The 25,462-nt window shown below is 44.3% G+C and overlaps 2 protein-coding genes across 5 annotated transcripts in view; one reads left to right on the top strand and one right to left on the bottom strand.

Annotated features, from left to right (window-relative positions):
• The window catches only part of Il17d (interleukin 17D), a 61,798-nt gene that overhangs the window by 26,095 nt on the left and 10,241 nt on the right, over positions 1 to 25,462 (top strand). The gene's annotated exons all lie outside the window — the stretch shown is intronic.
• Positions 2,831 to 25,462, bottom strand: part of Eef1akmt1 (EEF1A lysine methyltransferase 1) — a 53,162-nt gene continuing 30,530 nt past the window's right edge. For 3 of the 4 annotated variants that reach the window (XM_003477234.5, XM_005007015.3, XM_005007016.4), the window contains 4 exons: positions 21,282 to 21,439; positions 12,430 to 12,512; positions 5,366 to 5,646; positions 2,831 to 3,102 (listed from right to left, as the gene is read on the bottom strand). In XM_003477234.5, the coding sequence (XP_003477282.2) occupies positions 2,960 to 3,102; positions 5,366 to 5,646; positions 12,430 to 12,512; positions 21,282 to 21,422 (648 nt within the window). In that variant the 5' untranslated portion in view covers positions 21,423 to 21,439 and the 3' untranslated portion in view covers positions 2,831 to 2,959. Of the gene's footprint in view, positions 3,103 to 4,577; positions 4,748 to 5,365; positions 5,647 to 12,429; positions 12,513 to 21,281; positions 21,440 to 25,462 lie in introns of those variants that run through there. The other variant, XM_063232492.1, reaches the window with a different exon arrangement.

Below are 25,462 nucleotides of genomic sequence, written 5' to 3' on the forward strand. Positions count from 1 at the left end.
CTGTCTCTTAGAAACGGCTGCTCACTGCAATGCACACTGTATCAACCCATCCCCAACTGACAAACTATCCTGCCTCGGTACTTCTGGCTTGTTTATCCCAGGTAAGCCCTGGACCACCAGAGATCAGGGCCTGACACTCCGGAACACTCCCAATCAGTGCCCAGAGATGTAAATAAATCTGCCCCCAACCCTGGAGGTGTTTCCGTGTTCCCACTTGCCATTGCAATCTTTTTGATCCTCCTGACACCACTGATCAAACCATCACACCTTTCATTTACGTGTACTTTACCCCTAAGCTTCATTTAGCACAGAACTAATGCAGGGTTAGTCCCTGGTTACTGACAGCCTGAGTTTGATCAGGACAAGAGTTAGAGACTAATGCTGACAAGAGTTGTTCATGAAAAACACATCACTGCTCAAAGTCCAGACTGACAAAGTTAGAAATCCAAACATAAAGTAATGCTGTACATTATTCTATTTCTTCCTTGTCCAGACTTTGGCAGGGGGATTAGTATTCCAGGTAGTGGCATATCTAGAATATATTCCTGTCTGGGGAAACAGAAGGTTGGTAACAACAACAAAAATCTATAGATTAAACAGAAAAACTGCCTTACGCCAGTGATGCAGTGATCTGAAGTTTCACTGCTGCCACCTCTGTGTAACATTCCCCAGGCTGCTCCTCAAACACAGCAGTGCACCAGGAGGTGGGGATTAAGGAGATAAAAGTATCTGCAAGGGGAAAACGACCCTATTTTACTCTTGTTACCTAAGTTCACCTTGTTTAAAGGTAGTGCATTTCCAATAGAATAAACTAGCTCTCCAGTCTAACAGCTAGAAAGGCGGCCTTTGTGCTTTCTCTCTGAAAGGCACACTCGTCCATTTAGTCCTGTCTGCCCTAGTTTGGTTCCTTGTTTACTTGCTTGGCTTGTGCTTGCTTTATTCGTTATACTCCTGTGCTGACGCCTGAATAGAGGCCCCTCGTCGTGCTGGCAAGTGCTCGCCCACTGAACCACCCTGACAGCTCTTTGAGCAGCTGGTGAAAGTCTCCTGAAGTCCCCCCATGGCCCAAGGGGGAGCCCACTCAGCCAGCTGTCCTGAAGAGGACTGTGGGGGCCAGCCCCTCCTTTTCTGTTTGTGCCTGGGCTCATGGTGTAGAACAGTCCTGCTTGGCCATGTGCTCCCTGCTGTGGCCACCTGGCCTGTCCACAGTGGCCCAAACAAATCTGCTTGACCTGGGCTGGCACTCAGAGCTGTGAGCCAAAATAAACCTTTCTCTTAGAAGTGAATTATCCGAGGCATTCTGTTGTAGCAACAGAGAGCCAACTAACAAGATACCCAGCAAGCACTCCCCTAACTGCGGACACGGAGCTCCTGGGAGACAGAGCTGTGGACAAGACACAATCTTTCTTTGCTTTTTGGGGTGGTGGAAGGGACTGAGCCCAGGACCTTTGCCCTGAACCAGATCTCTATCTGTTTCTGTTCTTTGTTTCAAGTACGGTCTCACTAACCCGCTCAAGCCAGGCTTGAACTTGAGATCTTCCTGCCTGAGTGGCCCAGAGTGCTGGGATCAGAGGCTTGTGCCACCATCCTGGCTGCGACCTTTTAAGTCAAAGTAAATGCAGGAGCTGCCAGTGTGGAACTGGTTTCAGTGTGCCAGCTCCTTGCCATGACTGTGAGGATTAAGCCCCTTGGGGAAAACACCCACCCAGGCCAGCATCTGGCCCAAGTAAAACATTAAAGCACATTCACCCAGTCATTCAAGCCAGTCCTTCAGGTGGCATTTATTGCTGAGAAGCTGTCACTTAGAATGGACTACTCTTTCTTTTGTGTAAAACGTAAGTTTCAAATGAAACCTTCATGACTTTCAGGCAGCAGCAGTGAGGTAGTAACAAGTTGAACTGGAGGGGGACTGAGTTCAGGCCGTGCTGCTTCAAGGGTAAGGAATGGATTTGGCTCTTTTGTTAAACTCCTGTGTTCTGTGTTTTGCTTTGGTGGGGGGAAACAGCTACTGGATTTTAGCATCCAAGCAAACGGAAGTTTCCTGCCCAGAGGAATCAGGCCCGCCCACTTCGGCACCCCCCTCCTCTCCTCCCCATCCTACTGTGCGGCCCATCCCCAGGCTTTGCTGGGGCGCAGTGCTTGGTACGGGACTTTTCATACCCCTCTTTCTCCCCAAAAGTGCCATGGTGTATGCGGCCTTCAAGTAAATTCTACCCTGAAGGTCGTCCTTTGGAACACTCTGAAGCTCTTCTTCGGCATACCAATGTGACACAGCCCCAACCCTTGCGATGGAGACCACTGCAAAGCGGTTCTGAGTAGGATTTCAAAGGAACCAGTTGGCTTTCTGTGTTTACTTGTGAGTCTGTCCGGCCTAAGCCCCTGGCCTGGAGATGGGCAGCTGCTGCTCCCTCGGGCAGCCTAGAGTTAGGGCGTCGGTGCTGAGCCGGGCGCAGGGGACCCAGGCCCCACTCCCGTCCCTGCTCCAGGAAGTGCAAAGAGGCACTTAGACATCGGCCCTGATTATCGGCTTACTCCACAGAGGCCAGTCAGGTCTCCCAGAGGGCCTGGAGCAGGACATGGGGCCCAGAGGTCCTCGGGTGCCACTGCCACCTGCTTGGGCATCACAGCCCACTGGGCAGGAGCCCATTTTAAGGGAACCTCTGGCCAAGGGCAGAAGCTGCGGTCCTAATTCCCAAAGCCTGGGCAGGCCATTGTGTTTTTCTTCTGATTTCATAGACTGTGCGTTGCATGAGAAGAGTGGCGCGGACAGGTTCTAGATTTCCTCGAGGAAATTCCAGGGATTCAGGTTGACAGAAGAATCTCAAGCGGATCAAAGAAACAATCAACTACCTTTTATTTTGAAAACGAAACCAGATAGCCCCGGTTTGGAGCAGGATGGGGGAGATTATAAATTTTCAATCAAAAGAAAACAGGGAAATGGAAATGTCACCAGGGTCCTTTATTGCATTCCGTCACCATCCAGCCCAGAATTGTAGTTCACATAACATCGAAACTCATTTGCCAAATTGCGGGTGTGTCTGGGGATGAAGGCGCATCTCCGCACTCCCAGGAGCCGCGCTGCGGGCGCCTCCATGACGGCACCTGCGGGACAGATAGCGGTCAGGCCGGGGTGCAGCAGCCCCAGCCCCAGGAGCCAGGGCACATCGGGGAGGGGTCTTGCTATCCCGTCTTTCTCCCCCCATGGTTTGCTAATAATTGTCTTTCACTTTCACTTGCATTTCTTTCTCTTTTTTTTGTTAATAAGTATTTCAAAGCGGGGACACTTAGCTATTTAGAAGTAGATTATGCCCCCAAGAGAACATAACGAAACTACGAACAGTTACTAAGGATGAGGACTGCCCCTGTTGCGGTCTTTCCTGGTCTCGGACTGTGCTGAGTGCATGGCTGCCCCTCTTTATTCCTCCTTCTTGTGGCCCTCTCAGCCCACAGGTGGCAGGCAGCCTTGGGACTCCAGCTCCAACATCCACACTGTAGGAGCACAGGCCAGAAACCCAGGTGTCAAGCTGATCACAGAAACAAGAAACTGTACCTTGTATTTTGAAAATGAAGCCAGGTGGCCCCGGTTTGGAGCAGGATGGGGGAGACTATAAATTTTCAATCTGAAGAAAGCAGAGGGATTTGGAAAGGTAGCGTTCAGGTCTTCTGGCTCCTCTGCTCTCTCCCTCCTCACATTCAGAACAGAGCAGCTCATCCTTGGCTGTCGTTTGTGTTTTGAGGAAGGGCCTCTATGGAGCCAGGCTGGCTGGAAGTCACCATCCTCCCACCGCAGCCTTCCGCACGCTGAGTTTACAGAACCGGCCAGCTCTCCTGAGCTGATTTTATCTTGCCCAGATTGCTGTGGCTCCCGGCTGGACCCCGGCACCCACAGGGATGTCTCGGAGCCAGGCTCTGTCCTTGGGCACAGGCGATTCTGGAACCAGCACTACCTCTCTCTTCCAAGACACTACAATCTGTCATTTTTAAAAAACATCCCCTAAACCTAAAAGGTTGGGCCACCTGACCATTTTGGAAGGGGCAGTAAACAGTAGTCGAATGGTCAAGCCTCAAAAAAAAAAAAAAAAACAAAAAAAACACATTTATATGAACAAAGAATAGCATTTTTAGCTCTCAAACTTTACTATGTCTATCTTAACAAAGTGTATCATTTGCGCTAATAAGAAAATTATTCTAGTTTAGTAAACCTAAGGTAGCTCTGTAACCTCGGGCAGTTCACATTCATCATACGATTCCATCTCTCTTATACCACTTGTACAGCTGGGCTCAAATGCTGCTGCTGCTGAAATAACCACCACGGCTCACACACACCACTGTGCCAGCCCCCGTGGTCATGCTGTGTCACTTGATGCACTACTAGCACAGCTGCAAACAGCGGAGCCTTTCCATCATTTAATTCCCACAGCACTCTGGGGCCACTTCTTCCACTGTCCAGACAGGCAGAAACAGGTTCCACGTTCCAGGTGAGCGTGCACGCACGTCAGGTCTCCTGGCCCGGCTTCCGTCACCACCCAATGCCCACCTCGCTGAGCCTCGTGCCTGGTTAGTGTTTCATTCTGGAACACCACAGCAGTGGGACATAATAAAATCTTTTCAAATTCCTATTCCTTATTCCTAGGTAACACATATAAATCTCACACAAAAATTCAAACATTGTGGTCTTTGGGGGCTGGGGATTTAGCTCAGCGGCATAAGCACCTGCCTTGCAAGCAGGCAGTCGTGAGTTCGATCCCTGGTACCGATAAAAAGGAAAAAGACAAAAAAAAAAAAAAAATAACATTGTAGTCTTTGGCACAAACAGGTCCATACGTATGTACTGCGTGTCACACGCTAAGGTTAGCGTGAACTCTGGGCAAGTGTGTGTGTTGAGAGCCTCAGCAGTGACTCGGCACCCTGCCAGCCATTCCCGCCAGCCATGCCCAAGGAGGAGGCAGGCACCTGCACTGAGACGCATGTCCTTAAATTCTGAAAGCTGCATTTGTCCCTGAACTGTCATGGTTGCTGTGACCGTATGCAGCGTTTCCACCTTTCTGTCACCCTGACCCTTTTCTGTTTGCGCCATCTGTTGTCTGCATGGATTGGCCCTGAGCACAAACTCGCCGAGATCGTCAACGAATGTCGCTGCTTGCTACTTGGTGTAAACCTGGCAATTTTTTCTCATCATGCACAAAATCCTAGACTACATCTGCTCAAGGCACAGTAATACTACGACCCTAAAAGGCCTCAGCAGGCTGAAGGATGGTCACGCGGCTTGGGGTGGATTCAGGATTTGAGTTCTGAGGTCTCTTTCAGCTATTGACACCACAGACTTGAAAATGAGCTGTCCTGAGATGAGCAATGTGGCACCTACCTGTGCACAAAAGAATCTTGCCCCGGGTCAGGTACTTGATGGTTTCTGAAGTCTTTTGGAGACATTCCTCAGAAAGATAAGGAGGATCTGCTATTACAATGTCGAAACTATGTGCCGGGATGTTGTTGGGTAAATCCAGTGGGTTGTTGTAATCATAGAAGACAAAGTCCTCCCCGTACACGGCAAACCTTCTGTCATATTCAAAGATGGATGCAGAGATACCGTCTCTGTGCAGCTCTCGCAGGGCCTGGTAGACGCTGGGGGCGCTCACACACGCTATCCTAGAACACAAATCGAACACACTTGGGACAGGGCTTACACAGTCTGGTCCCAGGTAAGGACTGCAACAAAATGTAATAGGCGTTAAAGGAAACAACAGTGCAAGCTAATGATTAGTGAATTTGACGAAAAAGCTGTACATAGTCTTACTTTTAAGAAATTTGGTATTTGGGGCTGGGGATTTAGCTCAGCGGCATAAGCGCCTGCCTTGCAAGCAGGCAGTCGTGAGTTCGATCCCCGGTACCAATAAAAACGAAAAAAGAAATTTGGTATTTAAAAACTGCATCTCATACTTTTGAGGTATGAATTAATGTTTTTACAGAAAAAAGGTAAAACACACAAGGAAGACATCAGAGTTCTATGTAGTTAACTCAAAGCCTAATTCACCTATTATTTTCACCTTAAGTCTTCTTTTTTTTTTTAAATTTTATTTAAGGAGAGAAAAAAAAAGCAGAGAAAGGGTACAAGTTATACAGATTTACAGAAAAAAATAAACAATAGGAAATCACTAGTTAATGGATTACGTACTGTCATCTTAGAAATAATTGTTCAAGTCACAAAATTAAAGCTTGTAAAGTGGACATTCCAACAGTAAGACTGCAAACAGTTCTGTTCAATGAACCAATAAAAATCAGTGATATCATTTTCTATCTTATACACTTAAATATACATGTAGTTATATCATTTAGAGCACTTTCTTTTCCTCTCTTTTGTACAATGACAATTACACATTTTGGGTTTTGTTGCTCCCACAGTTCTTATTACTTTTTTGGAAGGGAGTAGAAGCAAATGTGACATAACAGAACAGAGTCAGTCAAATCAAAAGGGTGGACATAATAGATAATGTAAAAGCATAATACAAGGTGATCAATAATGGTTACCATAATGTCTCCTGCTATCTCTAATAGAATTGCCTATATCATCAGTTATAATAAAATTGAACAAAACAGAAAGAACAAAACTGACGAAACCAAAGCATTGGAGACATTGTAGGTCTTCAAAAGTAGATAAAAGTCAACGAGAATGGGCGTCATAATGAATCTCACTATCTTCACAGCTGTTGCCTAAACTTTCGAACCTGATACTATCCAGCAAAACAGAATAGGGGAACATCAGTCAAAAACAAGATGGTGAGAGTAATACGGGGCTTTAAATCAAGATAATGGAAAGTCAAAGTGGGTTACTATAATATATCCTGCTATTTTTTATTTATTTTTCCCTTAATTAAAAGGATAAAAATAAAAAAGTAAATAATGAAGTGGAGATTGAGATAAAAGAGGGCATAACAGCAAAACGGCGCAGATCAAAACATAACCATTTAAGCAGAATAGTGTTTCACCACAAGATAATCCTGACATAAAAGTAGTTACCATATTGTCTCTTTCCTTAAAATCTTTGAGTATAACTTCGTATACTGTAGCATCAAGTATATCAAAACAATGTAAAACCATTTAAGAGAATGACAGCATTACAGGGTATTTAGAATCAACTAACAGAAAATGAACAATGGTTTCTGTATAATCTCCTTGTCTTTAAAAGTTTTTGCTTATACTATCATACATAATAAAATCCAATAAGATACAACCTGTTTAGACCAATGGAGACAGAAGAACAAAAGCTTGATGAGACTTCAAAACAAGATGATACTAAATCAGTATTACCTATTAAGACGTCATTTTCTCCAAAACAGCTGTTCCTATCATCCAATCTTCTCTGCCTCATTTCTGTTGAGCTCTTTTTCTGTCATTAGTTGTCAGTTTGTCTTCTTCATTTTGTTTTCTGCTCCATTCATTGTGGCCTCTCTGCCACTATTTCTGGATTCTTTGTATTTTTCTTTTTTAGAATATCCTGCAATATTCTCTGTAGAGTTGAATTGGTGGTTGCAAATTCCCCTAGTTCCTCTTTATCCTGGAAGCACCTTGTTTTTCCATCAATTTCCAGGGATAGTTGTGCAGGATATATCCATCTTGGCTGGAGATTATTATCTTTCAAAGCTTGAATTATTTCTCCCCACGCTCTTCGTGATTTGATGGTTTGTGCAGAGAAATCTGCTGTAATTCTGATGGGTGTTCCCTTGTAAGTGGTCTGTTTCTTGTCTCTGACAGCTTTTAATATTCTGTTCTTGTATTGAATTTCTGGAATTTTTATTATTATATGCCTGGGTGTTGCCCTGTTTGGGTTGTAGGTGGCTGGGGTCCTGTATGCCTCATACATCTGAGTATCTTTACCTTTTGCTAAATTAGGAAAATTCTCCTGGATTATTTCTGTGAGTAACTTTTGTAGCTCATTCGTTTGTGTCCCTACTTCTTCTTTTATGTTCTTAATTCTTAAGTTATGGATCCTCTTATCATCTTCTAGTCTTTGTATTATTGCTGTTTGTTTCTTTGTTACTTACCTTAAGTCTTCAATATTCATTTCAAATACTTTTAGTCCAAACTAAATATTTTAAAGTCATTTTGCAATATTGTCTTAAAAGAAAAAAATCCGGGGCTGGGGATTTAGCTCAGCGGCATAAGCACCTGCCTGGCAAGCAGGCGATCTTGAGTTTGATCCCTGGTACCGATAAAAAACAAAACAAAACAAAAAAACCCAAATAATTCTCTAAATAACTTGTTTTCCAAAAAGACACATTAAATGAGGCCTCTCTACAGAAAAGCTAATTTTAATGTCTGTATCACTTTTGTATAAGGGAATTAAAGAATCTATTTTTCTTGTTTGGGGCAGTTGTTGGAGACTGAATCACGGATCTTGAGTGTATGAGGGAAGCACCTAGCAAGGAGCTTCACCATCACCCCAAATAATTTACTTTATTACAGGCAGCTCACAGTTTATGAATGGGGGAATCGAAGAGCTGTTAAACTCAGCTCTGAAAACCCGAGTTTAAAAGTCAACCTAAAGTGCTGACTGTGGCACATCTCTCTGTTTCAACAGTGTTTTGCAGACACTGGTTTTTTTTTTTTTTTTTTTTTTGGTCTTTTTGAGACAGGGTCTCACTATGCAGTTCAGGCTGGCCTTGGGCTCACTTTGTAGCCCAGGCTGGTCTTGAACTTGAAACGATTCCCTTGCTTTAGTCTTCCAAGCGCTGAGATTACAGGCGTGAGTCACTATGCCCCGCTTGTAGACACTGGAAAGGAGTGAGCAGCCCTTCGTAGGCTGGTAAGAAATGATCTTCAAGGTCTACTCACAGGCAGAGGAGTACACAGTTCGTCCTCACAGATGTGCTCATGCTGCCCAGGGGGGCTTCGGGAAGGTCCCTGAGCCCAACACCATGACTACCTGCTACCTGCGGAGCGGGCCTGGCTGACCTCAGACACTGGGAAGCAGACTGAGCTTTTCTTTCAGTTCACTTTGTAACTTCTGGGATTTTACTGTATGTGTGCCAACTGAAACTCGGCTTTAAAAATGTATTTCTTACAGAAACAGTGTCACCTATTCCTGTTAGATACCGTGTCAGGCTAATGTGGCTTTGGCCTGAGTATTCTTGCAGTGGATGATAAAGCTTGCTTCCAGGGAAAACAGTATGTCCTGGTCCCAGCTGGCAGGGACATAACCCTCCCACCCAGCCTCTCGGCAGGGGAAAAGACTGCAAGGGACAGTGGGATTATAGATCCACTGGTGAAGAATCAGGCAGCAATTGAGGACCATATACACACGATGGAAATCTCTTCTGAGACGGAAGAAGAAAGAGCATTTTAGACTAACGGAATCCGAGAGCTTGTCTGCAGCAGGCCTGCCCTGAGAAGTTTCACGGGAGCCCCTCAGGCAGGGCAGTGGCTCCAGAGGAAAGGCTGGAGAATTCAGCTCAGCCAGTGGAAGTTACTGGGTAGCACTGGGGTCAGATGTGAGGAAACATCCATCAGCCATTTCCCGCTGCGTGACCTCTGCAAATGACTGAATCTCCCCAAACGCAAAGCCTGTCTTTAAATCGGAGAGTATAAATCAGGCATGGTGATGTATACTTGTATTCCCAGCACCTGGGAGGCCGAGGCAAGAGGACTGCTGTAAGTACAAGGCCAGCATGGGCTACACAGTAAGACTGTTTCTCAAAAAACCAAAATAAAATGGAGAGCATAAAAGTAACTACTTCACAGTGATGTGATGGTAAATGGGACAATGCTGGTAAAGTACTTAATGCAGGAGAAGGCAAATAGTAGGTGCTCAATAAATACTACCTGCTATCACTCATCATTAAAATTACAACACAGTGCTGATAAAATACTGAAGCCTCCTTTCAGAAAAGAATTATAAGTGGCTTTCAAGGCCCTCATAGTAATAAAAAAATAGCAAGCATCAGTAAAAACAGTCATTAGGTCCTCTAGCTTGAACACTGAACACCCCAGAGTCCCACAAGTTCAGACTCAGTCCCCAGTTCACGGTAACTTCAGAAGGTGAAGCCTGTTAAAGTGAAGTGAGGGCACTGGGTGCCCCTGAAGCCCTGGCTCCTTTCTGAGGCAGGCAGCTTCCTCCACCGAGTCCTTACCAAGATGCTGCCTCTCTGCAGGCCTAACACAGGAGGCCAACTGACCATGGAATGAACCCTCCAAAACAGCCAGACAAATCTCTCCTCCCTATGAAAATGACTTATCTCATGTATTGTTACAGTAAAAGAAAGCTACGCACACTAAGGAAAGCCTAATAAACAGCAACAAAACAGAAGAGAAAAAAGGAGTATTTCAGATCTCTAGTTCAAGACGACAGGCTGAACACAGTTACTAAATTTGCTTCCTCATGGAGGTCAAGCAAGAGTAAAACATTGTTTTGTTTATTTTTTGGGCATAAACTCTGAAAGGAATCGGAGTAAGAGAAGAATATAAAGAATGCAAAGAAACCAGGAAGCTGCAAGGCAAACGGGCAGGTGGTGACTGTTGGCTCAGGAAAGTCAAATCTTACCCTGGCAGTGAGGACGGCTGAGCAGCCTCCCGCTGTATCACACCCTCCCCAGGAGCTCAGGAGCTGCAGGCTAAAAAAGCTCAAAACACGGGGCAGGGAGGAGGTGGGGACACGGTGTGCAGAGAAATCTACTTAAGCAGCCATTTGTCACCAGGATTTCATTCTGCACCACCATAACAAGCAGCAAACTAGAGGGATGATCTCTGGCTTGGGGATACTTGGGAGGAAAACACCAACACAGCTGACCAAGGAACAGCATGAGGACATTAGAACGGGGCGAGCACTGCCCAGTGTGACAGCCAAGGGGGACCATCCGAAGGACTGCTGGGAGCTGCCGACAGTACGTTCTGGGTGTGCCGGGGTGTTTAATGGAAGTGTGGCCGGGGCACTGTACCCGCTCCCAGGCCTTGCTCTCTGGGTGCTGCTCCCTCTTCTGCTTCCCAGATACCATGAACTGACCACCACACCCTTCCACCATGATGTTCTGTCCAGTCTTCCTTAACTGGTTTTACTTGGTACAGTTTCACCTACCTGCAACCAGTGATAGCCTTAAAATATTAAACAGAAAATTCCAGAGAAAAATTCATGTTTTTTTTTTAATAACTCTTTTTTTTTACTGGTACCAGGGATCTAACTCATGACCACCTGCTTGCAAGGCAGATGCTTAGGCTGCTAAGCTAAATCCCCAGCCCCAAAATTCGTAAGTTTTAAGTAACTTTTATTATAGTATACTATTAAAATCGGTCTATTTTATTATCAGATACTGTTACTAATCTCTTACTGCACTTAATACATAATTAAACTTCATCATGGATATGCACGTATGGAAGAATACAGTATATAAAGGGATCAGTGCTACTGCAGTTTCAGGTGTCCACTGGGGTCTGTGGAAGCAATTCCCGCGGACAAGGGTGGGGTACTGTAATATCTAAAAATGGGAAATCAAGAAGTGGCAATGTAAACATTATTCAGAAGTTGTGAACACTGAAAGAAGCACCTGAAAAGGAGCCAAAAGTAGGGAGCAGGTATAAGGGATATCATTAATAGATGCTCTCTGGTAAAAATAAAAGGAAAGTAACAACAACAACAGAGCATATCCATAAAACTTCAAAAAGCTTGAACTTTTTTGTGTGTGATGGGATTGAAACCAGCACCTTAAACAAGCCAGGACACTGGGCTATCTCTCCACTTTCCAAGATTTTTCGCCTTTAAAGCGAATTCTAGAATTTAAAGGTGAGAAATATCTTGGTTTTAAAGAACAGGTAAGAAAGAAATGCCACCAGGACCAGACGTTTGCGTTATGTCCCTGAACCTGCTGCTAAGGAGACCCTTAAAACCATGATCTACGGTTCTGCACACTGTGGGGTGCACCCCAGGACCGCCTCTCACCTATGACACAGCTAGATGCCCCCCAAAGCTTCATGCATTCAAAGGTGGGGCTTCCAGGAGTGACTGCGTCATGGTGTGTGGTTCTGGATTTGTCTGCTGGTTGGCTTAGCAGTCCCAGGTGTGGATGATCGGTTTACTGAACAGGGGAGACCCACTGGGGCTCAGAGGGCACCAACCAACACAGTCGTAGCTGGGGTGAGTACAGAGGGCAAGAAGGCAGTCTCGGGGCTTGCTACCTGCTGCACCTGGGCTGCTGCTTCTCCCATTCCACCTGGCAGGAGCCAGCGAGCTGTGGCCTTACAGACTGGCCAAACGACACCGTTTCTCCTCTAACGTGTAGGTGCCAGGCATTTACTCTCACCATGACACAATGCTACAGATACACACACACACTGACTGCGTTTCAGGCCATGGAGGAGATGTGGCTGCCTCAGATTTACTCAAGTTAGAAGACCAAGAAAAGGGGAAAAAAGAAGACAGAAATAGAAACAAAATCTGGTTCTCACCTGCCATTGTCCCCTGCTGCAGTGACTGCTTCCTGTGCAAGTCGCAAGGCTGTTTCCTGACTGTACCAGAACTGGCTCAGCTGCTGTAACACAGAGGTGCGGTGACACCGTTTTAGAGCTGATGGGAATCCTGCTCTTCTCATTTATCACAACTACTTTACCAGTGTGTGCATGCTTTATTTCTTTTGAAAACTCATTCTTGTATGAAATTAGTTTAAAGTAATACAGCCCCAATGAGTCAATGAAATCTAGGCAGTGAGTATTAGTGGCTGCTAACATCCCCAAGGGAGTTCACCAAGCATCCGCCGCACTGGCTCACACGAGAGCCTGGTGATGCCCCGAAAATCCCAGCTCCAGCTCCATTTGACTCCTTCATCTCCTCAGTGACATTTGAGACATCCAATTACAGAACTGTTTGCTTTCTGACTGACTCCAACACCGAGCACAAGCCTGCCATGAAACAGTCGTCTCTTAAGCCCTTCTGCTGAAATGATCTGCGGCTGTGCCCGGTGCAGTCTCTCTCACTGTAATGAGTAATAGAGCCACAGAGCCACACACACCTGTAATTCCACCACTCAGGAGACTGAGGCAGGACAACTGCTGCAAGTTTGAGGCCAGTCTGGGCTACAAGGCCAGTGGAACTGCATAGTGAAACTCTGTCTTTAAAAGATTAAAAAAAAAAAAAAAAGTGATAGACCTATGTTGGGCTAGAAGGCAGGAACACCTGGCTATTAAACCTTTTGTTTTCCTGTGCAATACTAATATTAACTCCTTGTCTTTCTCAGGCTTATTTAAGGTACCTTCTGCTATTGATAAATTTCTAATTTTATGTAGTCAGTTTGACTGGTTTCCTTGTTTCCTTTAGATCAAGAAACATTGTATCTTTTTAAGACTTTTATGATTTTAATGCTTAACACATCAACCCATGCAGACTTGAGTTCTGTGTGTGTTAATGAAGGTTGATTTTTTTTTTCAAAACCTAAGACACTGCAGCCCGATTGCACCTGTCGCTGGGCAGCTCTCCTAGACCTCCCTCCACCTCCTGTCTGGTTCGCTGTCTTGCATCTCATCCCCATAGCGCACAACACAAGTCATCACTTCTGTCTGAGAACAGTTTGCTTTATTTGTTGTTGCACTATCCCTGACCTTTTACCATGTGTATCTGGAAGCTCTTAGGTATATGTAATGGCTCCAGGTTATTCAAAGCTAGACAAAATGACTACAACAGTGAGGTGTTACTCATAATGGCAAGTGAAAATGTAGACAAATCTTTAAATCAACCATAGCAGTGAAAACCATGACTGCTCCACATTACTTCCCATATGAATACGCATACAGGATTTACTGAATATTTACTTATAAAAATGAGCTTTAAAGTGACTCTAATCAGCACCTGCCTGCCAAGTGTGAGGTCCTGATTTCAATTCCTGGTAGCAAAAAAACAAAAAAAAAGGGACTCCAGAGGCAGAACGCGCACATCATTAGCACAGATGGATGCATTCATGCCTGTGCCGGTTCATCTCTGTCCATCCTTCTTGGTAAGGAAACAGGCTGAGCCGCCTGCCCTCTGTGCTCAGGAAGGACATGGAACACAGCCCTGGCATTGCAGGGTGCAGCAGCTTCAGCCCACAGGACTTGGGGGGCGGCAGACCACACCTCCTCACAGGCTCCATAAGCTGAACTGCCTTCCCTCACCCGGCGCCCCCAGGGGACAGTGAATAACACTTCCCTCAGAATGACACTTCTAGCTCTTGCAATGAGCTACATGACCCCAACTTTAAAACCCAGAAGAACTATCAAGCTTGGCAATGAAGCCTCCTGTCCCATGTCCCCACCCTGGGCCCAGGTGCATAGGAGCCGCTTTCCACCCTTGGTTCTTCCTCTGAATGCCTACCCACCTTTAAATACTGGGTTTAAATTCCATGTATTGGTTAGTCCGCTTTATGTTATGCATTTGTTATAAAGATGAAATTTTGTTCTCATTTACACCCCCCCCCCCGCGTTACTGGGGATTGAACTCACGACTTTACGCTTGCCAGACAGGCGCTAATGTCCCTGAGCTAAATCCCCAGCCCTCTCATACACACTTTTTCCTTTCCACTCTTAATACAGTTGCAACACAATTTTGCTGAGTTAGAACCAATCATCAGGTAATATCGTGTGCATTCCTTCCACTGTACTTTTTAATGTTTCCTACAGTTAACAAATGCATCACTTCTTCTGCATGGACTCTGCAGTAACCCTTCTTCCTACCAGGCATTCTGTTATTCTAACTTTTGCCCTGCAGACCTCTGCTCTGGAACCTGATGTCCTCCAGGAGGATCCGGAGCACAGGGCCTCACCATGCAACAGTACAGCATTAAGACTTCCTGTGCAGCTGTCACCCAAGGACTTCCGGCTCCCGCCTGTGTCCGATCACCTACTCTCTGGGGCTTATGCCTTCCTTTTTTGGCTTATGTGACAGTTAACTGTGTCAAATTGAGGAAGAAATGCCCAACGATATTGGCTCAGTGTAGTTCTGGGTGTGGAAGACCCATGCTAGGGAGGATCACGGCCAGAATGGCACAGAAGGGGAACAAAGAAGGAAGCTGCCTCCATGTCTTCAGAGGAGCTCCTGTCTCCCCCTTACCTTGACCATCCATCTCCTGGCCTCCAGGGCAGACTCTACAGCTCGGGAGCAGACCCTTTAACCTGCCACCGCTGACCACCCCAATGTAGACTCACACCGGGCTCCACACTGAGCTCCTGCCTCCAGTTGGAGCCTGTGGGTCCAGGGCCTTTTACACTCTTCCACGACGGACTCCAGCAGCACTGTAAGCCAATCTTGGACACTGTTACCTATCTGTAAATGTGCAGCAAACCTGTTTCTCCAGGAAGCACGGATACAACTTCCTTCTTACTCACTGGAGCAAATGCTCCTCCAACTATGGAATATGAGGTCTGCCGTATCTAAAACATTTTTGTCCTCACACCTGAGTAATAGTTCAGCTGAGTAGAGAATGCTAGGCTGAAAACCAGTTTGACTCCAAATGCTGAAGGCATTTTTGATTTCTAGTTTTCATAAAGTTATTGATAACTACAATGTGCCTCTAGCCCTGAGACTTTGTGAGGAACCTGCTTTTCCTCTGAAAACTTACAGATCTTCTTGTTTTGTGTTCTATTTTTCTTGAACTCCTTTTAGTTGAATAATAAACTCTTAAATTTATCCACTAGTTCTCTACTATTTTCCTTACTGTATTCTATTTCCTGGGAGACTTCCTCAATTTTATCAAATTATACCAAATGAAAGTATAGAAATTAGAAAGGTAAGGTCTAGAAGACAGATTTTAGGCTCTTATGTGCAAAAAGCAAAGAATTACAAATGTACATCCAATGGTAGAAGAAAAGCAGCTACATTTATTGAAGGTCACAGGAAGGGGTGCTCAGGGCACCTGTGTGCTGACAAAGAACATGGCATGAGGAGAAAATCGGTGCTGGGACCACGGCCCAGCACGGAGATGAATCAGCCTTTTGGATTTTAAAGGACATGCTCCCAGCCCTCCCTGGGTATTGAGGTAAGACTGACTGGAATGACCTGGAGTGGAGTCATCTTGTGGCTTTCAATGAGTGTGCACGTCCCAGAGTTCATATTAAATTACAGGGATGGAATGCAGTCCATATTTTTGAGCCTGTAATAAGGTTTGAGCAGGGAAAAGGTTACTGAAGATCAGTCCAGAAGGTCCAACACACATGTGCTCTGGCCTACAGCCTCAGAGATTTCTTGGGTCTTTGTTACTTTGTTTTCTACCTGTTAGAAGAACAAGAGGATTGACCCTGGGGAGTTCCCCAAACTCAAGTGGGTGGAGGCGACTGGTCTCCCAGTCCCCCTATGCTACCTGTGCTAGTGGATTTAGGACTAATTTTCATTTTCTTCATGCTTATATGCATGTTCTACAATAACTAGGAGATTTCCAGGAAGATGGAATGGTAAGCAGCAGAGAAAGAGCCTGAGATTTACTGCACAGATACTGGAATATAGCAATGGGAGGAAGAGGAGGAGGAGGAAAGTGGGTTCCCTGGACCCAGCAAGGATCTGAAGTGAGAACTGAAGCCCACAGGGAAAGTAAAGAGAGATTTGATCAAAATGGCGGCTTGCTAGGGGATTGGGCGAAGAGTCTCTCCGGAGAAATCATACTAGAAGCTAGAATATGACAACATGGAGAGGGCCAGACAAATCGATAGCAATTCTTATTAACCAAGACAGTGCAGCTGGAGGATTTAAAGTTGTGCTGAGACCGTGAACGCTGATAACGGGAGACTGCAAATCCCACGCCTTTAAATCAACAAACTGATCCGCAGACCCAGCAGGAAAAGCTGTGTTAGCTTTTGGTGACTGCAGGAAACTGAGACCTGGGACTCCGAGTAGCAGCCAGGACTATACCGCTGCACCAGAGATCATAAAAGGCTCTGGAGTTCCAAAGCCAAAAGCTGCGCAGATTTCTGACCATTCTGCACCGTGCCAGGAGTGCACGCTGTGCACTGTTCCGCGCTGTGCCGGCAGTGCGGGAAAGGTGGGCGGCTTGGTGTGCGGTGGACCCGGGATGAGGACCTGCGCCGGACTCTGGTGAGTACTGGGAACCCCGCAGCTGCTGGGGTTGGCCAGAGAACATCTTGGAACTGGACAGTGCCCGCCACCACAGGGACATCAATAACACAGAGTCTGGCGGCAGACATTTTAGTGTTGGGCAGAAACTACAGCTCGGTGACATCACCGGGTCCCCCTGTAGGGAGGGCTGGTGGAAGACATCTTGAAATTGGGCAGAGCCTGATTACGTGCTGGCTTCAGCTCCATACAGAGAACTAGTGGGAGACATCTTGGATTTGGGCAGATCTGCTGTTCTGGTGCTCCTGTCACAGAGAGGTCTGGAAGACAACAGCTGGGATTTGGGCAGAACCCTGTGCCATAGTGACATTAGTCAGCTGCTTCTAGTACAAAGAGAACTGGCAGGAGCTACTGGGGCTAAACCAAGCCTCTGCTTGGGGCCCAATAAGCAGATACAAAATAGTCACAACTCAGTGACATCCAGAAAGTACAGCCTAATTTACAGATTGACTGGCGCAGAGGCTGGAGACTAGCCTGTACCACCCCTGCATCCCAGCCTACCCCAGATAACAGCAAATTGGGGAGGACAGCAAAAACTCAAATCAGCACGCTTCTGAAAGGCCCTAAGGAATTCGGAGAGGGCCAGAGAACCCCAGGACAGTCTGAAAGAAACCAGAAACATGACAAGAGATAAAAATAAAAAAAAATCCCCAGCTGCCCAACATGAGAAAATAAGTCCAGGAGAAGTAAACACTGAAGAGAACAAGCACAGTAACCATCCATTGCTCGACACAGCATCAGCCGAAATTAAAAAGTACCTACATGATCTCATAGAGGAATTTAAAGCTGTACTCCTGATCCAAGTGAGGCAAGATATAAAGAGATTAATTAAAGAAATGACAAGCCCTGCCCAAGAGAACACAGATGGAAGAACTGAGGAAATCAGAAAAGAAAGAGAAACTTCTGAAGAAGAATTTAAACATAACTTAGAATACATGAAACAGATCCAAAGAGAATACCAGGAAACTAAAAACTCCATTGAACACTGGCAAAATGCCTTGGCAGAAACTAAAGACAGCCTTCTGAAACTTGAAGAGAGATTTATGGCATATGATTGTGAAAGAAAAAGCCTCTAAAAAATAACAAGGAACCAGAAAGAAGCAATTCAAAAACTGGAAGATACAAAACAAAAAGATACATAACTTAAGAATAAAGAATGTGAGTGAGGAAGCAGGAGCAACCAAAAATGAAATACAAAAAATATTCACAGATATATTAAAGCAAAATTTCCTATGTATAGCAAAAAGAAATGATATCCAGATAAAAGAGGCATACAGAACACCAGCTACCTACAATCAAAACAGATCTATGCCTAGACATATAATAATCAAGATTCCAGAAATCCACCAAAAGAACAGAATATTAAAAGCAGCCAGGGTAAAGATGCAGATTACCTACAATGGGAAAACTATCAAAATAACAGCAGACTTATCAACACAAACTCTTAAGTCAAGAAGGGAGTGGGGAGAAATATTCCAAGTCCTGAAAGAAAAAAATATGCAACCAAAGTTCATATACCCGTCAAAACTCTCTCTCAAAATTAATGAAGAAATAAGATACTTTCAAGACAAGGAGGAACTGTGGGAGTTTGTGGCCACCAATCCAACCCTACAGAGAGTGCTGAAGGACATTACAGAGAAAGAGAGGAAGAGATACCAGGATTCCAGCAACAGTGGCAGAGAGGCCTCAGTGAACGGGGCAGACAATGGAATGAGGGAATAAGGTGGACAAATTATAGCAGAAAAGTGGAGTAGCAGACATGAGGCAGAGACGGTAAGCTATAGTCTTTAGTATAGACAGCTCTAAAACTATATATAAAAAAAAGGCAGAGGTCATTGTTAATGGTGTATAACGATTTAAAAGACAGTAGTCCTATTGCCATATTTAGTTTGAATTTGATTTGTTCTGGTCTGTCCACTCATGTCAGATTTGAGGGCACAGACATCTTGACCCAAAAATAGCAGGTTATACCATGGTAACTATCCTTACTTTCCTATTAACTTAAACTGAAATCCTGTATTACTTATATTGTCTTACTATGACTGATCTTAATTGAATCTGAATCATAAGACTATGGGTTGGCCTTGGCTGATTTTATTTGAAATTGGTATGCTTGTTAGTATCAACCCTAAAAGTAGAGGCAACTACTCTGAGGATGACAAGATGTAAAGGATATCCATATGGGTATTAATTAGTAACAGCTCTCAAATCCTACAGTGCTGTCAAAGTTGAGTTTTTATAAAAATAGGTGATACTATGTTTAACTATAGTAAGCCAGTGTTGTGGAAAAATCTATTGAAAATAACAAGAGAAAACATAGTAGCTATGGAAGATCATTTATATTGTGGTCTTATATGTCTTATCCATTGCATGTTTTTCTAGGAAATTGTTTTGCTGTCTCGCTATGACTTGGTTTTCCCTATAATACAGAGAGGATAGATATATATGTAGAAATTCACACATGGGTTTTTTTTTTTTTTTAATTATTTACGGGAACAGATTATATAATGCAAGATGTGAGGAACAGATACTCTGAGGAAGAGACGCTGAGAAACCCGAGGCTTATTTTGTAGCATTATAATATAAATTCTAGCAATCTATTGTTCACTGATTAGAATGACATTGGACTGGTTTCTTGAGTTCAATTTCAGCATATGTAGAGATGGGGACAGCTATCACAAAGAGAATGAGAGATGTGATAGTAGTTACTATTGTCTTCCCTAATTTGGAACTTGAGGACCTAAAAAGCCTTCATCATCCTGTAATGATTTGATTAGTTCTATAATATGCAATAAGTATATAAAGTGGGTGAAGATAGGGACAACTATTTGTAAGAAACTAGAGACAGTTAGATAGACAATGAAGATCTCCAATAGACTTGCTTTGAAATCTGTATTTCTTTAAATTGTTTTTTTTTTAATGTTCTGTTCTGTTTTGATATGTTTAATCTTACCCTCTTTGAGATGTAAAACAAATGTGTAGGACTGATAACCATATTACTGAGCTTTTGTTCGATCATAGAGCAGAATGGTTTGTAGTGTCACTTTTTGAATGTCATTCTAAATACTTTAATTCTATAACCTGAACAGCTATTTCTAAGATGACAATGTGTAACTTATCAACCAGCAATTTCTTACTGTTTGTTTTTCTGTAATTTTGTATTATTTCTACCCTTTTTTTTATCTCCATGTATTTTTTTGTTTCCTTTTCTTTAAATAAAAAACAAAAAGAAATAATAAAAAAAAAGAAAGTGAAGAGAGACACTTTAATGAAGAAGAAATGGTGGGCGGTGCCTTCTGCCTGAGTCAGGACTCGCTCTACAGGAAACTGGTTCAAACCTGTGGATACACAGTGATTGCGGGAACACCACAGGCCTCCATGGAAAGATGCGGCAGTGCAATGGAGCAGCAGAGGCTGTGGACTGCCCTGGCTATATGGTGGAGTGGATCTGGCCATCCTGTGGGGTCGTTGGCCTAGAGCCGTCTTGGAGCAAGACCAACTGAGCTCAGAACTCAGAACCACCACTGGCTCCATCTGGCAGCTCCCAGCTGAGCTCAAGCCCTCAGAAGGTGTGCAGCCTCATGGCCAGAAGGCAATCTCAACCTCGGGGGAAATAAAGGTGCAGGCTCACTGAGTTTATCTGCTACCCCACCGAAAAGCTACTCCTAGCCTGCTGGGATAAATGAACAGGGATCTGGACTCTGTCTCCACACATGTCCACCAGGGACAGTAGAGATAAGCATTAGAGTGAACATTCTCTCTCTCTCTCTCTCTCTCTCTCTCTCTCTCTCTCTCTCTCCATTGTTTGTTCCTGTTTTTCTGAGTGGTGAACATGGTTTCTACTTTTTGTGACTGTTGTTCTGTTCTTCCTTTTATTTCTTCTCTCTTTTCCACCTGTCTTTTGTACCACTTTACAATAATTATAAATATTAGAAAGAGTACACAGCACTAAAAACAATTGCAGAAGGAAAAAAGATCACTTCAAGAATAATGCAGTACTTCAGTTTTCTGGTATGTATTCTCTACAGAAGTATCAAGGAAGAACTTAAAAACACATAAAGAAGGGAAATTTCTGTCCTTGTCCTCATGGAGTTACCAGCTCCCAAATGACAGGTGCCAGAGACTCTAGTGTTAGGGAAGGCCACAAACACAGGACCTGGCACAGAAACAGATTTTTCACTTCTTCCTGGTAGACAAGGAACACACTTACCCAGTTTTCTTCTATTATCCCAACGTGGTATTTCCCATCCCCATTTGGTTCTGTGTGTTGCTTCTGCTCAGCAAAAAACTCCTGGAGAGCTGCTAAGGTGTGGGCAGAAAGCTGGGGGCTATCATCGTCTGAGTCACTCATTTCCAGACTGTCTGTACCTGCAGGTCAAGAAGTAAATACGATGTGTGGATCTGGTTCCTCTTTTCCACCAAATCACAATTTTTAAAAATGCAGCTCACAGCAAAGACCCTAACGGACATTTGATACAGGAAACAGATATATTTAAAACTTCTGGGGTCCGCCCGGCACGGTGGCTCACACTGGCAAGTCCAGCCCTGTGAGGCAGAAGCAGGAGGAGTGACAGGACTGATGCCAGGTCAGGCTACACACTGAGCTCAAGGCAAGGTCGAACTACACAGAAAGACCAAACACCAAACACCAAAACCGAGTCAGGTATCGGTGGCACAGACCTGTAATCCCCGCCCTTGTGAAGCTAAGGCAGAAGGATCACCGTGAGTTCAAGACCAGCCTGAGCTACAAAGTGAGCCCAAGGCCAGTCTGGATACAGCAAGACCCTGTCTCAAAAAACAAACCAAACCAACCAACCAAACAAACAAACAAAAAACCCAAAACCAAACCAAATTTTAAAAGTTTTGGGGATCAAACACATGCCAGGGGCTTTTATTGAACTGTAATTCAAAAATGTGAGCTTTTCCTATAAAAGTGGTCACATTTTTTGTGATTGCTTATAAAAGGAAATATTTACCACAAATAACTAGAAATATTTTTGCTTCCCTCTGATGCTCCCAATAGGCAGAGTTTTTCTGAGAGGGTAAAATAAATCTTTAAAAATTAAGAATTTTGGGCCAGGGATTTAGCTCAGTGGCTCAAGTGCTTGACTGGTAAGTACAAGGTCATGAGTTCGATCCCTGGTACAAAAAAAGAACATTAAGAATTTTTGAGGGGCTGGGGATTTAGCTCAGTAGCATAAGCATCTGCCTTGCAAGCAGGCAGTTGTGAGTTCGATCTCCGGTACCAATAAAAAGGAAAAAGACAAAAAAAAAAAAAGGATTTTTGCAGTGCTGGGTATTGAATTCAGGGCCTTTATATTGAGCTATATTCTTACTATTTTCTATTTCCTATTTTAAGACAATCTTGCTAAGTCTCATTGCTGCCCCAGCAGGGTTAAAAACTGTGACCTCCTGCCACAGCTGCCCAGTGGTAAAATTTTAAGCCTGTCCCACTATGCCCAGGGAAGATTCTGCAGTTTTCCTTTGACAGCCAGGCTGCTTCTCCAACTTTCGCTTTATGAGAGCATAAATTGCCAGCCCCTCCTTTGTCAGCTCCAGTAAATGACAGGAAAGTCCCCTTCTGAAAGAAGCTGGCAGGTGTGGCCACAGGAGGTCAGGTCCCGAGCTAAGAATGGCCCAGGACTTGGACATTTTCTCAGCTATTAACTTACTCTATTCCTCTCCTACTGCAAGATGATGAGGCAGCTCCTCCAGAGCTAAATTCATTTTCCAAAATAAAGGGCCTCATGTGTTTCTTGGGGAACAGCAAACAGTATGTGTCCCTGAGTACTCTGGGACACACTCACAGCTAGTTCTATGAATTAGACACACTCCCACACATGCACCTGGAGTTGTGGGGACTGGACACAGGGCCATCACACTGAGCTACGTCTCCAGTTCTTTTCTTGTTTTAACCTATTTATTTTTTACCTTATTTTGTATTTTGAGAGAGCATCTCTCTAAATCACTAAGCTGCTCAGCTGGGTTTGAACTGGTGATCCTCCTGCCTCAGTCTCCCAAAGTGCAGAGATTACAGGCATTCATCACCATGCCCATCTTTCAGACAACTTTTTATGCTTGAATGTCACTGTTTAAGTGAAATAAAGCTCATGGCTGTCACTGGTGGATATAAAAGATTAATTCGGAAGGAGAGGTTGGGTGTGGTGGCACACACCTGTAATTCCAGTGCTTGGGAGGCTGAGTTAGGAGGATCACTGCAAATTCAAGGCCAGCCTGGGCTAGAAAGTGAGTTCAAAGCAGCCTGCACTGCATAGCACACTGTCTCAAAACAAAAACAAAAATTAAAAAAAAAAAAGACAGATGAACAAGAAAAGGGATAAGGAGAAAAAGAAAAAAAAATGATAAAACAGGGCCAGACATAGTGGCACATGCCTGTAATCCCAGAGCTTAGGAGTCTGAGGCAGGAGAATTGCCACAAGTTCGAAGCCAGCCTGGGCTACACAGTGAGTTCAAGGCCTACCTGAACTACATGGTGAGACCTTGTCTCAAAAACATACACAAAACAAAAAGAAAAGAAAAAAAGAGAGAAAACAGAGAAAAGTAAGGCAGTTCCGTAGAAACTGATGGCCAGACACAGTGGCATCCTGGGTATGGCCAGGCTCTGAGGTTACAGGTCAGCCCTCCAGCTAGTCAAGCCTGCAAGTCCAAGAGATTCCCAAAATCATACTTGGTCATGCTCAACAATTTCCTAGAAAGCTTACAGAAATCACTAAAAGCAATTACACTCATGTTAGGCAGGTAGTTAGACATTAGCAGGGCTGGGGGACAAGGGCTCCAAAATAACATGTGTTGTCAGGTAATTAAAGAAAGATTTCAATGTAACTGTTTATTAGGTCTCAGACCCAAGGTGACTCCACAGAGCACAGTGCACTTAAGGTTAAACACTGTGTACAGTACTTCTGATACCTGTGGGCTAACTCTAGAACAAGGCACACTGCACTCCTGGCTGCCACAACCTACAGTCCGATGACATCAGGGAAAGAACTGCTCCTTAAAGACCTTCCTGCCTTGGGCTGGTACTGTTTTTTGTTTGTTTTGTTTAGTACTGGTTTAAGTTATGAACTTATCATCTGTAAATTTTATACATAATCAACACACTCAAGATGGGGCTGTAATCTGCATATTTTGCTACTGGGTAGCTCTGAACCACCATGAATAACTGTCCCATCAGGCAGCAGGGAACAGTCCCACTGGGTGTTTCAAGCCCCTGATGAGACAGTAATGCATATACTATTGGTGGTTCATCCTGGCAGGGCTACGTTAAATGTACTAAAGCAAATGGTGCCCATCTAAAGGGACACGAAGACAGTTTGTAATTCCGAAGTAATTTCTAAGTAAACTGTTAATAAGCACAATCATTTCATTTCCCCGGTCCTTTAGGTGCATAAAAATGTATCCAAACTCACACTTGATGCAGATGCCCTCCTGGCACTGCCTGTCTCCTTGCTTGGTGGTGTAACACTCTCTCTCTCTCTCTCTCTCTCTCTCTCTCTCTCTCTCTCTCTCTTTCTCTCTCTCTCCTTTTCAATGACTTCTGTCTATACTTCTGTACAATCTATGAAACTTGACTGAATTCTTTTATGAAGGACACAAAAAACTGAAGACCACAAAAGGAAGGTCTGGTGCCTTGCTGCACCAGGGCCAGCTTCCCAGTAACACTTACATGTATTACAAAAAAAAATCTACAAATTAGATTTAGCCAAGGGAGGAGGCATAGGAGAAGTCATGGGGTTCCCAGTTTAAAGCTTCTGTTATCCTTGAGGGAACATCACCTTCAAGGCACCTACGAGTGGAAACATGCATGGGGTGCTGCCAACCTAGGGTGTTTGCTTGAGCTGCACAGCCCAGCTTTTAGGGAGCTCCCATGATGCAGGCAGGAGTTTCACACTGGGCTGAAGGTTGGGCTGAGGGGCCTACCAGAAATAACAGATTCCTATCACTTTGGAAATGCCACGTGCTTAGAGGGTACCACTCAATGAGCCAAGACCAAGGCCAGAACTCTTTTTAGGAGAAGTTAAATTCGTTATCAAAACGCAATATGATTTCAATATCAAACACATTTCAGATGTTAAGAATGACAAAACAGGGGCTAGGGATTTAGCTCAGTGGCATAAGTACCTGCCTTGCAAGCAGGCATTCGTGAGTTCGATCCCTGGTACCGATAAAAATAAAAAAGACGCCCCCCCCCAAAAAAAAAGAATGACAAAACAGCCTCCCAGCTGCATTTTAATACACAGTAGGTCCTGTATATGAACATTTGAGTTGTGAACAAATCATGCAAGTAGCTCGTGTTTAAGGTTAACTATAGAAGTAAAAATAATTTACAATATTTGCGTGTATGTTTTGAGTTTTTAATGTTTTATACTGTAT

The sequence above is a fragment of the Cavia porcellus genome, unplaced genomic scaffold (genome assembly GCF_034190915.1).
Source record: "Cavia porcellus strain 051 isolate PalLab524CR breed Dunkin Hartley unplaced genomic scaffold, mCavPor4.1 scaffold_21, whole genome shotgun sequence".
Taxonomy (NCBI): Eukaryota; Metazoa; Chordata; class Mammalia; order Rodentia; family Caviidae; genus Cavia; species Cavia porcellus.